The sequence below is a fragment of the Hippopotamus amphibius genome, chromosome 17 (assembly GCF_030028045.1).
Source record: "Hippopotamus amphibius kiboko isolate mHipAmp2 chromosome 17, mHipAmp2.hap2, whole genome shotgun sequence".
NCBI lineage: Eukaryota > Metazoa > Chordata > Mammalia > Artiodactyla > Hippopotamidae > Hippopotamus > Hippopotamus amphibius.
In genome coordinates, this window is record NC_080202.1 from 44653746 (window position 1) to 44666596 (window position 12851).

Sequence of the window (12851 nt, forward strand, 5' to 3'; positions counted from 1 at the left end):
CTCAGAGCAGAAAGAAGGAAAAGGATTACGCCTGCGCCCCCCCCAGGGCTAGGACCATCTCCTCTGGTGGATTCTGGGAAGTGTGGGGGTGGGAGGAGCAGCAGTGAAGAGGGAAGAGAAAGAAGGGCCTGGAGGTGGCTCCACAGGGCAAGGGGTACAGGGCCTCCCTACCATTGCTTCACTCTCTGTTGGTACCCAGGATTTCTAAGTAGAAAAATGGAAAAGTCAACGGAGGAGATCACAGAGGTCAGCTCCCGGCTCGCCCTGCCAGGAGTCTCCTGTCCAGGCATGTGCTGTGCTGTGTGTGCGTATACGGCTGCTTGTGTACGTGTGTGTGTGTTCATGGGAACTTGTTGTGGCGAGGGATCCCAGGAAGGGTCAGTGCACTCACCCAGCACCCTCTGGGATACTTGGGAGAGAAAAGCCCAGATCACTGCTCCCCATTCAGGCAGGGCCCCAGGAGTCCTAACTCTCAGCATAGGGAACACAGAACTGTGCACGAGGAAGGAAAGAGCCAGGGGGTGGGAACTCAGGATGCTAAGGGTCTGGCCATGACACTAACAAGCTGTGTCCTAACACAGACGTTGGCCAAGTCACCACCCCTCTACAGTTGGTTTCGCCCTCTATAAGGACAGAGGATGGGTAGAATGTACCCAAGGGCAGGATGTGCACCACACCAGGTGTTTTTAGGCAACACACGTATTAAGCAACAATGAATCACATCCTGTGAAAGTTTTCAAGTCCTTTTCAAATCTTGCTTAAGAGCATGGATCAGGAGCAAAACTGCTTTGCTCCACTGCTAAAGAACTCAATGACCTTTGCCCCATATATTTCTGTGCCTCAATTTCCTCATCTGTAAAATGGGTGTAATAGTAATACCCATTCTGGAGTCATTGTAAGGATTAAGTTACTATGTGTGAAGTGCTTTGCAGGATGCATGGCGTTCTGCATGTCTCAGCAGCTGTTATTGTGAGGAGCCAGCCTCACAGGGTGCTAGGGGATCTCTACCACCTGGCGCTTCCTAGCCTTCTTTGCTTCCGAGAGAAGCAGGCAGCACCATCCAGCCGGAATTTATCACATTTTGTTCTCTTTTTGTAAGGCTTTCTTACAAGTGATATTGGCCTTCTAGTTACAGTCCTGATGCGGATAAATTTTAAGTTTAAAGAAAAACTTTAATCCTAATAAGGGGTGATTTGAGGATATGACAAAATTCTTCAAGGTGGTACCCAGTGGCTGGAGTTTAGTGAACCTTGGTAACCCCGTGATTCTATCTTCTTTGAGCTCAAACAGGACAGAGGCATGCCCCACCCTCTACTTTTTCACGCTTCCCCCACCGCTCCCTCCAGTCGGCAACAGCGACCTGCTCTCCCCTCTTGCCTTAATCACACTCCCCCTTAATCATTCAAGACCACGCAGAGGACTTCCTAGGTGGCGCAGTGGAAAAGAATCTGCCTGCCAATGCAGAGAACACGGGTTCGAGCCCTGCTCTGGGAAGATTCCACATGCCACGGAGCAACTAAGCCCCTGCACCACAACTATTGAGCCTGTGCTCTAGAGCCCGTGAGCCACAACTATTGAGGCCCACGTGCCTAGGGCGCGTGCTCCACAACGAGAGAAGCCACTGCAATGAGGAGCCTGTGCACCACAATGAAGAGTAGCCCCCGCTCTCAGCAACTAGAGAAAGCCCGGGTGCAGCAACGAAGACCCAATGCAGCCAATAAATAAGTTTATTAAAAAAAAAAAAAGACCCCGCAGAGAGCCAAAGCCACCTTTGGGTCCCCTGAGCCCTCCCTGGAACTAGCCTCAGCAGCAGATTAAGACACCCAGCCACCCTTTATCTCGGCCTCGTGACTCTCGCTAGTGGGTTCCATCCCCCCCAGGGGCGGGGGATCCCGTCGGCGCCGCCCTCTGATCCATGGCCTGACCCTCCTCAAACGCACCCTGAGGCAACTCCGCGCCCCGCCCCGGCCGGCCCAGTCCCGCCCCGCTGCAGGTTAAGAGGCCCCCAGAGCCAGGAGCTCCGGACAGAGGGTCTCACGCAGGGGGGGCGAGCTGGTTTGGTTGTCATGGCGACGGCGCGGTTGGCCTGGGCCTTGCTGGCCACCCCTGCTGGCGTGAGGCTGCGCGGCCCCCGAGGCACTGGGGACGCCCGGAGGCTCAGCGGCAGCGCGCGGCAGCGGGCGGCCAGGGGCACCAGTCCGGGACGCCGGCTCAGCACCGCCTGGGTGCCGGCCCAACCCACCCGAGAGGAGGCCGAGGGCGCCGCCCACTTGCCTGCAGCGGAGAAGCCGTTGTGGACGCCGCCCCCCGCGCCTCCGGTGCCCCCCGACTCCCCCGGGCCCCCGGCCGGCCGCTCGCTGGTGCAGCGGGACATCCAGGCCTTCTTGAACCAGTGCGGGGCCAGCCCCGGAGAGGCGCGCCACTGGCTCACTCAGTTCCAGGCCTGCCACGACTCTGCGGACAGGCCCTTCGCCGTCATCGAGGTGAGCGGAGCCCGGCGTCGGCCGGGTCACAGACAGGGGATGGGGGTTGTGTGGCGACGTGTCGCCAGGCATGGCAGCGGACTCTGCGCAGCGGAACCAGGAAGCGGCTCCACGGAGCCGGGAGGAGCGCCCGGGACCGCGCGAGGCTGCTCACTCCTCGAAAAGTCTCGCGCCCAGCCCGGGTGAGGAGCCTGGGGTCCCCAGCCCGTCACGTGTGATGCGCCAGAGAAGTCCTCTCATCCTGGGCGCAGTTAGGGGTTCCGTTGGCAATTGGGGAACCTGGACAGAAGCCGCCTGCGTCACCCCTCCCCCCTAAGGTGTCCTAGAGTCCAAGGTCGCAGGGAGGAGCGGAGGGAGAAACACTAGTGTGAGATAAGAGGATGGCAAGACCCAACGGGGCAAAGGGCGGAGCAGGTGGGCTCAGGTGGCCAGAACTGGGGCCCGACAGCTCCTGGGCAGGATGGGGGCCCCCGAGAGGGCCCTCAGGACCAGGCTGTAGCAGCAAGCAGGTGCAGCAGAAGTCAGGGCCAGTGTTGTGCCCCCTGAACGCCCACTCCTTCGCAGGTGGATGAGGAGGTGCTCAAGTGCCCTAAGGCCGTATCCAGCCTGGCCTTCGCCCTGGCCTTCCTGCAGCGCATGGACATGAAGCCGCTGGTAGTCCTGGGGCTGCCCGCTCCCACGGCGCCCTCGGGCTGTCTTTCCTTCTGGGAGGCCAAGGCACAGCTTGCCCAGAGATGCAAGGTGCTGGTGGACGCCCTGCGGCACAATGCAGCCACTGCCGTGCCTTTTTTTGGCGGCGGGTCGGTGCTGGGCGCCGCTGAGCCAGCCCCTCATGCCAGGTTAGTGCCGACCCTGCCTGCCCCTGCGTCCTCAGATCACGCTACTCCGCCCGCCCAGCCCCAGGCCCGCGGGGCCTGGAGGCGACCTCCTTGAGCACCACGTCTGGCCCACAGCTATGGAGGTATCGTCTCCGTGGAGACTGACCTGCTACAGTGGTGCCTAGAGTCGGGAAGCATTCCCATCCTGTGCCCCATCGGGGAGACAGCCGCGCGCCGGTCCGTGCTCCTGGACTCGCTGGAGGTGACCGCGTCCCTGGCCAAGGCGCTGCGGCCCACCAAAATCATCTTCCTCAACACCACGGGCGGCCTGCATGACAGCAGTCACAAGGTGCGTTTCCCCCTTCCGGAACCCACTCCCCGAGACTCTGCGCCTGGATGAGCCCCTCTCTTGCGCCCACTGCACGCCTCCCTCACGGGCCCCAGAGACACTCTCTCTCAAGCCGCATGGATCGGGAATGGAGTGTGAGGGAGGGACTCAGCCTATGTGCTCAGAGCGGAGTCCTCCCTGGCCGAGGACTGCGGGAGGCAGTAAGGGAAAAGGTGTCAGCGAGGAGAGGTCCGTGGGGCGGGGACGCAGACCTTGTCCGGCTGCTGGTGGGAGGCTCACCCCCTCGTCCTGGACATAGGTCCTGAGTAACGTGAACTTGCCCACCGACCTGGACCTGGTGACCAACGCCGAGTGGGTGAGCACCAAAGAGCGGCAGCAGATCCGGCTCATCGCGGACGTGCTCAGCCGCCTGCCCCATCACTCCTCAGCCGCCATCACCGACGCCAGGATGCTGCTCACCGAGCTCTTCAGCAACAAGGGTGAGGGCCGGGGCGGGGGGCGCGCGGGGGTTTGGGGAAGCCGTAGTGAGGAAGCCTTAGGGAACGCCACAGTAAAGGCTTCCTGCTCCTGCCAAACCTGGGGGAGGTGAGCAAGGAGGTGGTCCGGCGTGGGCTAGAACTGGGTGGAACTAGATAGTTGGGCGGGACTTGGGTGGGTGGGAGGAACCACAGACCCAGCGGCACCAGGTGGAAGGGGCAGAGCTGGGAAAAGTGGGCGGGGTTTGGATGGGTGGGCGGGATCCGGGCAGGGGGAGGGCTAGGGTAGGCAGGACTAAGGAAAGTAGGTGGGCCTACAGGCGATGCTCGGAACTTGAGGGACCAGCTGCCTGGGAAAAGCATTTCCCTGAGTGAAAATCGCGTACAAATCTATGCAGACCACAGGAAGCGTCTCATTGAGAGCTCCCAAAGAGGGTACTTGTCCCATCAGCCCCTGTCCTATCTGGAACCCCTACCAGTCTGCGCAAACGGAGGAGTGGAGGGGACCTGGATCTCGGGCTGAATTAAACCCTCCACCTCCATCCCACCCCCAGGGTCCGGGACCCTGTTCAAGAACGTCGAGCGGATGCTGCGAGTGCGCAGCCTGGACAGCCTGGACCAGGGCCGCCTAGTGAACCTGGTCAACGCCAGCTTCGGCAAAAAGCTCCGGGACGACTACTTGGCCTCGCTGCGCCCAAGGCTGCACTCCGTCTACATCTCTGAGGGGTGAGCCTTCGGGCCGCGGAGGGCAGGGACCAAGGGACAGAGCCGGGGAGCTTTGGGCCAGAGAGAGGTCCCAGCCTGCCTCTCCCCCGCTGCGCCAGGTACAACGCGGCCGCCATTCTGACCACGGAGCCCGTACTGGGGGGCACCCCGTATCTAGACAAGTTTGTGGTGAGCTCCAGCCGCCAGGGCCAAGGCTCCGGCCAGATGCTGTGGGAGCGCCTGCGGCGGGACCTGCAGACGCTTTTCTGGCGCTCCCGGGTCACCAACCCCATCAATCCCTGGTAGGTCCCGCCCCTCCCGGCTCTGGGCTGGGCCCCGCCCGCACTCTCCTCTCCAGCTCTCGCCAGCCACGCCCGGGCTCCACCAGCCAGAGAGGCTGGACTTCCCCTTCTTTCATTAGCCATCCTTCCCCAAAGGAAACGGCCAGCTCAGTGTGGCCCGGCTCTACCCTGGGAACAGACCACACACGGAGCCTGAGATTTCCCTAGAGGCAGAGCACACCTAACCTGGCTCTGCCCTGCTATGGTAGATTCCTTGAAGACACTCTCCACCCCGCTCGCAGCCTGCTTCTCCCAGGGTCTGGAGAAATCCAGCCCCTTGGGGCTCTATTCCAGGCCCCATTGGCCAAGCTCTGACCCCAGCCCTATTGCCTCTCCAGTGCAACACTCCCTCATCTTTTTCCTTCTGCAATTATCCCCTCATCCCCCACTACCCTGCTCTATGGGCATCAAGAAGTGAACAAGAACCCCTCCCCTGGCTGCACAGCTAGAGCAGTGTGGAGAGAGCAAAAGAGGGCTTCACTCTAACCCTCCTAGATGTGTGACTGTGGCAAGTTAGCTAACTTCTCTGAGCCTTAGCTGCTTCTCTATGAAAAGAGCATAACAACACCAGGCTACTGGCTGATGCTATGAGGATAAAATCAGATTACAGACTGCAGGTCCTAGCAGTGTCCAGAATGTATAGGCATACCCCACAGAGACTGCCAGTTTGGTTCCAGACCTCCACAATAAATCGAATATTGCAATAAAGCAAATCACATGAATATTTTGGTTTCCCAGTATATATAAAAATTATATTTACACTCTACTGTAGTCTATTAAGTGTGCAATAGCATTATGTCAAAAATCCTACATAAAATATGTACATACCTTAATCTTAAAATACTTTTATTGCTAAAAACTGCTAACCATCACCATCAGTGAGTAGTCATCTTTTTGCTGGTGGAGGGTTTGAAATGTTTCAAGAATTACCAAAATGTGACATAGAGACACGAAGCGAGCAAACGCTGTTGGAAAAATGACACTGATAAACTTGCTCCACATAGGGTTGCCACAAACCTTCAATTTGTAAAAAACGCAGTATCTGCAAAGCACAGTAAAGTGAAACGCAGTAAAACGAGGTATGCCTGTCGTAGGTCCTCAATAAATGAACCAGTGAGTATTGAGCACTGGCCTTGCCTAAAACCTACCTCCCACCCTCACCAGGTACTTCAGACACAGTGACGGCAGCTTCTCCAACAAGCATTGGATCTTCTTCTGGTTTGGCCTGGCCGACATCCGGGACTCTTATGAGCTGGTCAACCATGCCAAGGGGCTGCCAGACTCATTCTGCAAGCTGGCTTCTGACCCAGGCAGCTGACCCTCTCTACCGGCCCTGCAGGCCCTGGGACAGCCAGGGTGAACCAAAAGCCATGCCTGCTGGAGGTGACCTGAGGCAGCCGCAGGCCAGACCAGGCTTGTTGGCTGAGTGATCTGCAGAGGAGGCAGCAGCCCCGACTCTACCCTGCCCATAGGGGGGCACCCAAGTGAAGACAAGTGCAGGAAGGAAACGGGCCTGCCTGAGAACCCCTACTTGCTCCAAAGCCACAACCAGATGGCCCTGAATTTTCAGTCTAGGGATTTGGGGGGAGGAGGGCTTGCCTTCGAGGGCTCTACCCAAGGCTTAATGGTGGGTCAGTGTCTGCGGCCTCTGTGCTGTTTTGAGGCCCCCATGCCCAAAATATCACCCACATCTGCCTGATATTCCACCATTCATTTTAATTCCTTCGGATCTTGCAACTTTTCAGGAGGTCTTGATTAAAATGAAAATACTTGTCTGAAAGTCAGCTCACACTTGAAAGGAAATCAGCAGTGACCCTCTGGGAGCAAGATCTTGAGGGTTGGGGAACCTCTTTCTAGAGGGAAGACAGGAGCTAAATGAGGCTGAGGCCCTGGGATGAATGCTGCCACCGCCTCCCTCATCCAGCTGTCAGCAGGCCCCAGAGGGGCTCCCCTACCCCTTAGTTAGAAAGTATCTTCCATGTGACAGACCAGACTGACAGCAGCCCCAGCTTCCTTTCCAGGCAGGGCTCAGGGCCAAGCCCAGACTTGGGTGTTTTCCCCTAGGCCCCCCTGGAGGTTGTGTCTCCATCCTTGCAGGAGCAGAACAGCTCAGACGGGCAGGAGTCCAAAGCCCGAGGTTTCATTCGATATTTTTGACCCCCACGATGTACCAGGCACCACACTGGCTGCTGGGGCTACTTTCTGTCAGGAGGTGTCTGGACGAGAAGAGAGAGGGTGACCATGGCATACCAGGGGCTGCTGTGACACAACCAAACCCCGCGAGCAGCCTGTCTTCCCTCAGGAGAGTGGTGGTGTTGAGTACACATCTGGGTGTGGGCATTAGACAAATCTGACCTAGAATGCAGCTCTATGGCTTGAGGCAAGCTGCTCACCTTCTCTGAGCCTCCATTTCCTCATCTGTGAAATGAAAACTTCTCGGCCTTATAGTGGACACTTAATATCAGTTCTCTCCCTCTAGCTGCCCTCACCAGAGATCTCTTCAAAAAGAACTGGCACGAAGTGGGGAGGAAAAGACAAGCCACAAGAGGGACTGAAGTGAAAGGTCAAAGCATGTCCTACAGGGAGCATTCAGAGACTCTTGAAAAAAGAGCCAAAGGACTGTGGGAACTCTCAGAGCAGGGGAAAGATCATGGGCGGATCAAGGTGGGGCTTAACCAGATGTGGTCTTTCAAGAAACCCGAGATCAATCCCAGCCAATGGCAAAGTGCCCCGTGGGGAGAACAGAGAAGCACAGCCAAACGTCTATATAAAATGTTTATTTTTGGAGGACTGTGTGGTCTGGTGTTTGGGAGGGCACTCATCCCCACCAGGCCAACCATGGAGCTGGAAACAGAAGGCCAGAGGCAGGAAGCTGGCCGCTGCCTGCCCCACCCCTGCACACCCCCAAGTAGACTGGGGCCTGCTCTGCCCTCAAGGTAGGTGACAGCTAGTGCTGTTTCTGCCCCTGGCACACCCTGAGAGCCCACATGGCTTCTGTGGCGCCCAGCCCCTCTGCTCCTCCTGGGCCTGATCCACGTGTCAACACGCACACTCACTCAGTCTCAGAAAAGCACGGGCGAGCCTATCTGCATCTGCCAGGTTCAAAAAGGATTTTTCACATTGGCTCATTTCCGGTTCTGTCTTCCTTCCTCTGTCTCCCACTCTCAGTACCCCCACCCTAACCCTGCCTTACTCCTTCCCTGTGACAGGAGCCCCAGGGCAGCAGCTGGCTTCAGCACGCCTCATAAGGAACAGGAAAAAGAAAGTTGTAAGGCAGTCATCAGGGCTCCCACCCCACCAAGGCCTGAGCCCAGGAACTGGGGAAGAGGCCTGCCTGTTACCAACACACACACACACACACACACACACACACACACACACACACACGCGCGCGCACGCGCACACATAACACAAAGGATCAAACAAATAGACCAAAAAGCATAAATAAACATAACTGGGCCAGCAAGGAGGGAGGCAGAGTGGCCCTCAGTGGCTCCCTACACCCATCTCAGTGACTCCCGCTGTGCAACTCAGCCGTCAGTGGCCAGGATGACAGCCGCCCCGAAGATGCCCACACTCTCTCCAAGCAGCTTCATCTGGTTCCAGAACTCAACGCGCCGCGTGTTGTGCCAATAGGCAACATTGCCATCAATGAGCAGCATGACCGGGGGCAGCAGTACAGCCAAGATCTGGGCAGCCAGGGTCACGTAGTAGCCTGACAGGAAGGCCAGGGCCAGGACACCATACAGCACGAAGAAGAGCTGGATCATCAGCTCCCCTCCTGGGAGATGGTTCAGATACGCCAGCCGGTCCTCCTTGCTGTGCTGCAGCGAGTAGGCCTGGAGACACACCGTCCTCTAAGGCCCTCCAACAGGCTGAGGAGCCTGTCTGGGGAAGGCCACCCCTGAGATGCAAGCCAGCCCCTACAAGGTGGCCTTCTGACTCCCTTCTCAGATTTGGGGCTTTCTGAAAGTAAGGCCTGTGTCTCCTCCTCAGCCTAGGAGCTCCATGAGGTTAGGGCCTCTGTCTCTCCTCATCCTGGGGGCTCAGAAGGGAGGCGGTTCCACAGTCAGACCGGGGCTCTCACCTCTGAATACAGAGCTCTGCGCATGGGAGATAGTGCCCAGAAACTAAGATGAAGCCAAGTGACTTGGGGCCTTTCCATGTCCCCATCCACACTGGCCTTCCCTAGCACCAGGGAGGACGTAACTGGCTACGCTAGGCAGCCCCATCAGTTCTAAGTGGCAGAGTCCCATCTGGGACCTGAACTCTACCAAACCTCTCCTTTGTCCCCTCTCCCAGTCCTCTGGGGGCTGAAGCCATGAGAGGACCAGTCCTGCTTGTTCTCCTGGCTCTCAGGCTTGGGACTGAATGGTCAATCCCTCCTCTTCTCTCCCTAGTGGCAATAATGTTGGAAGAAGGGACTCTCAGCCAGGTCTCAGGCATTTAAAGGGCCCCCGAGGCCCAGAAGTTAGCGTGGGCAACTGCCGAGAGCCAGGCCATCAGGAACTACATGCAAGGCCTCGTTCTGCCCACCTCCCTGGGTTCTGCCAGGTACCAGGCATGGGCTCACATCTCACTCCCAGTCAAGCACCTCCAGCCAACACTCCCCCAACCTACCACGCAGATGAGGTAGATGCCCAGGAAGACCTGGCCGGTGGACTGGAGGGAACGGCTGCGGGGTTTCCGACGGTACAGCTCCCCAGCACCGCTGGCCAGCACCAGAAAGCCACCAATGATGGCAACTGTGCGCGAGTACATACGGACCTAGGCCGAGGCGAGGGGACCCCAGTCAGGAACTGAAGCCACCACACTTCTCCTGGCTGCCCCGAGCAAAGAACTGCCCATCTCTACACATCCCATTCCGTCTGATGAACCCTCTTCCCGTTTCCAAGTGTGGTGGGCAGATAGAGCAGAGATAGATAATTCTTCTTATCAGAAGTGGAAACTGAGGCCCAGAGGGGTTAATAAAATTATCCAAGGTCCTGCAGAAAGTAAGTGGCAGATCCCAGATACCAAGCGTTGCCCCCCTCCCCACCCCCAGGTCTGCTCGAAGTCCCATGTTCTTTCTGCTATACAGTATACACTGTTCCATAAGCCAACCATTGATCTCACTATAGCTATTCATACATCTGCCTCCCCTACTGGACTGACAGTCCATTCCTTGAGGGTAATGCCTTGGTCCAGGCTTACCTCTAAGGCTGTAGTGCCTGCCACAGGTCCTGGCATCTACAGGCTTAAATGCTTCCCTAGGATTAGATAAATTTCATAAAATTGGATGGGTGGACCAGGTACTCTCTAAAGTCCCTTTCGCCCCCTGAGTCTGAGATTACTAAACTAATGGTTTAAAGGGTTCTGGGAACCAGGTGACCTGGGTTCTGGTCCCACCTGTAATGCTAACTGTGGTGTAACTTTGGGAAAGTCTGTTTCCCATCTCTGGACCTCAGTTTCCACACTCTGAAGGGGAGTTCTGTGTGGTCTCTAAGGTCCTTCCATTCTTTAGGTCTGTAATAACCTCTACAGGCCTGGGGGTTTAGCCTTCCGAGGCTTCGCACTGTGCTCCTGGCTAGCACCAGGCATTGCCCAACTGTCCCGGGCACTGGCTAACTGTCCCGGGCATTGGCTCCCCATCACCCCAACCAAGTCCCATCTAGGGCCGAGGCGCTCACCTTCAGCCAGTCCCCGTAGTGGACGTAGCCCCCGATGTAGGCGGCATAGGTGCTAATGGCCAGCTGGAGAGCGGCCCCCAGCGCGAACCAGCGGCGCTTCACTCCAAAGGACATGAAGCTAGCGCACAGCACGGCCGCCCCCATGTCGAAGTACAGGTAGGGCACTGGGATATCTGGCTTCCTGCAAGCCGAGAGAGGGGGAAGGAACGAGGTCAGAATGAAGCACAGAATGAAGTGGGAGGAAGAACCTTGAGACCCCTTGGGCTCCCGCAAGCTCCACTTCTTCCCCAAACCAGAGCCCCCTCTCAGGGCTAGGACCCCCACACCACGCTCGATGCCCACCTTGCTCCGGACCAGAGTCCCTAACAAGTCCAAGGTCCCAATTCCTCCCAGTCAAAAGGTCCCAATTTCTGGGCCGCAGCTTCTTCCCCACCTCACCGCACCCCCTTTCCTGGGACCGGCCGGACCGCCCCCACCGCGTTCGGCGGCCGCACGGGCCCGCTCACCGGCGCGCCTCAGCCCTCTCAGCGTACAGCATGAGCTGGCTGAAGCAGCCCCAGAAGGGGCAGCGTGTGAGCAGCACCGAACCCAACTGCATGATCAGCTGCAGCATCCACCGTCGCGAACCCATCTTTGACGCCATCTTGAGGAAGGGCAGTCCGCCGCGGCCTCACCCCGCGGCCAAGGAGGCCGGCGCGAGGACGCAACGCGCAACTTCCGGGTCTCGCGGGGTGTTTTTCCCCCTTCCGTCCGGAAACAAAGCTCTCGCTCTCTAGTTCTGGACCGAACGAAATGTTCTAGGTGCAGGGTTCAGTCTTTCCTTCTGCCCATGGAGGCTCAAGGGTTCCTGCTTGTAGCTGCGAAATTGAAAACTAGAGTAGAGGAAGGAACAGTAAGCAAACTAGCCTTTGAATGCAGCTAAACATGGGCCCAACCCTAACGCAACCCTGTGACTTTAGGCATGCCTCCTACACTTTCCAAGATTCATCTGGGAAACGGGGATGACATCTACCTCACAGGGTTATTGTGAGATGTAAGTGTGACAGTGTTGGTCCTAGCACATAGTAGGGGTTCAATAAATGGTGTACACAACGCGGGCAGACACACACACACTCTAGAGGAAATCCCTCTGCTTCTGTTTAAGTTTAAAGTAAGAGATTCTTCTAAGAGCCACTGGTAGAGAAGTTTGGTCTTGGTCTGCCTTTCTTCTGTCCCCTGAAAGAAGAGAGATCTGATGTGGACATATGGGACATCTCAGGTAGTCCATTTCTCCAGTTCCAATGCTCCCACTGTAGCCCAGACTACCACCTTTTGTCAGTTTAGCTGAACCGGGCTTCCGACTGCTCTTCCCCACTTCTCCTTTGGCGCTGTTTGTTCTCAGCTCCTCTATTTTTTGTGCTCATAACCATTAGGTACCCTTTCTTTGAATCACTTAGCACATTGGCAATTATATATTTGTGATTTCTTTGTTGTTGATGACAAGATTAACACTAGATTGTGAGTTCCATCAGAGCAAGGACAGTGTCTGGTTTCTGTTTACCATTACATCCTCAGGGCCTAGAAGACAGGAAGCGTTCAGGAAATGTGTGCCCAATAGATAAATAAAGGAACAAAAAGGTGTTACCACTATTTCTTGTCTCAGTAATCATTTCTTGAATAAATAAATAAGCAAAAGTTCTGGGCACTCTGGGATTGCCACCACAAAGCCACCCTCCCCCCCATCTTCCTGCACCCCCCTACCACCCTGCAACATACAAATTTATCTTCTAATGTTCAAATTAACACTCTACAAGCACTTCCACTAGGCAATTCAGGTCTGTTTCCACTTTCCTGGGGAGGGGAGAGGGCGCTCATGTCCAAGTAGCATTTCTGACAGTATGAATTTAAAATTCCCAGTCAGGGCTTCCCTGGTAGCACAGTGGTTTAGAATCTGCCTCTCAATGCAGGGGACATGGGTTCAATCCCTGGTCTGGGACAATCCCACATGCCAAGGAGCAAATAAGCCCGTGA

General features: G+C 56.7%; 2 protein-coding genes across 3 annotated transcripts; one reads left to right on the forward strand and one right to left on the reverse strand.

Moving 5' to 3' along the window:
* The first annotated feature begins 2052 nt into the window (after window positions 1-2052).
* Window positions 2053-6952, forward strand: NAGS (N-acetylglutamate synthase). The gene is made up of 7 exons (XM_057717094.1): window positions 2053-2483; window positions 3048-3322; window positions 3437-3650; window positions 3949-4129; window positions 4681-4852; window positions 4951-5133; window positions 6337-6952. Exons 1-7 carry the CDS (start codon window positions 2067-2069, stop codon window positions 6488-6490), a joined length of 1596 nt encoding a protein of 531 aa, XP_057573077.1. The 5' UTR covers window positions 2053-2066; the 3' UTR covers window positions 6491-6952.
* Window positions 6953-7951: 999 nt separating this feature from the next.
* Window positions 7952-11510, reverse strand: TMEM101 (transmembrane protein 101). 2 transcript variants are annotated; one of them, XM_057717095.1, is made up of 4 exons: window positions 11348-11510; window positions 10842-11022; window positions 9793-9939; window positions 7952-9011 (listed from the first exon to the last, which is right to left on the reverse strand). In XM_057717095.1, the coding sequence occupies exons 1-4, from the start codon at window positions 11482-11484 to the stop codon at window positions 8703-8705; spliced, it is 774 nt and encodes a 257-aa protein (XP_057573078.1). In that variant the 5' UTR covers window positions 11485-11510; the 3' UTR covers window positions 7952-8702. The 2 variants fall into 2 exon arrangements, with proteins under 2 accessions (XP_057573078.1, XP_057573080.1); XM_057717097.1 differs by having other exon boundaries at window positions 8685-9060.
* Between the last annotated feature and the right edge of the window lie 1341 nt (window positions 11511-12851).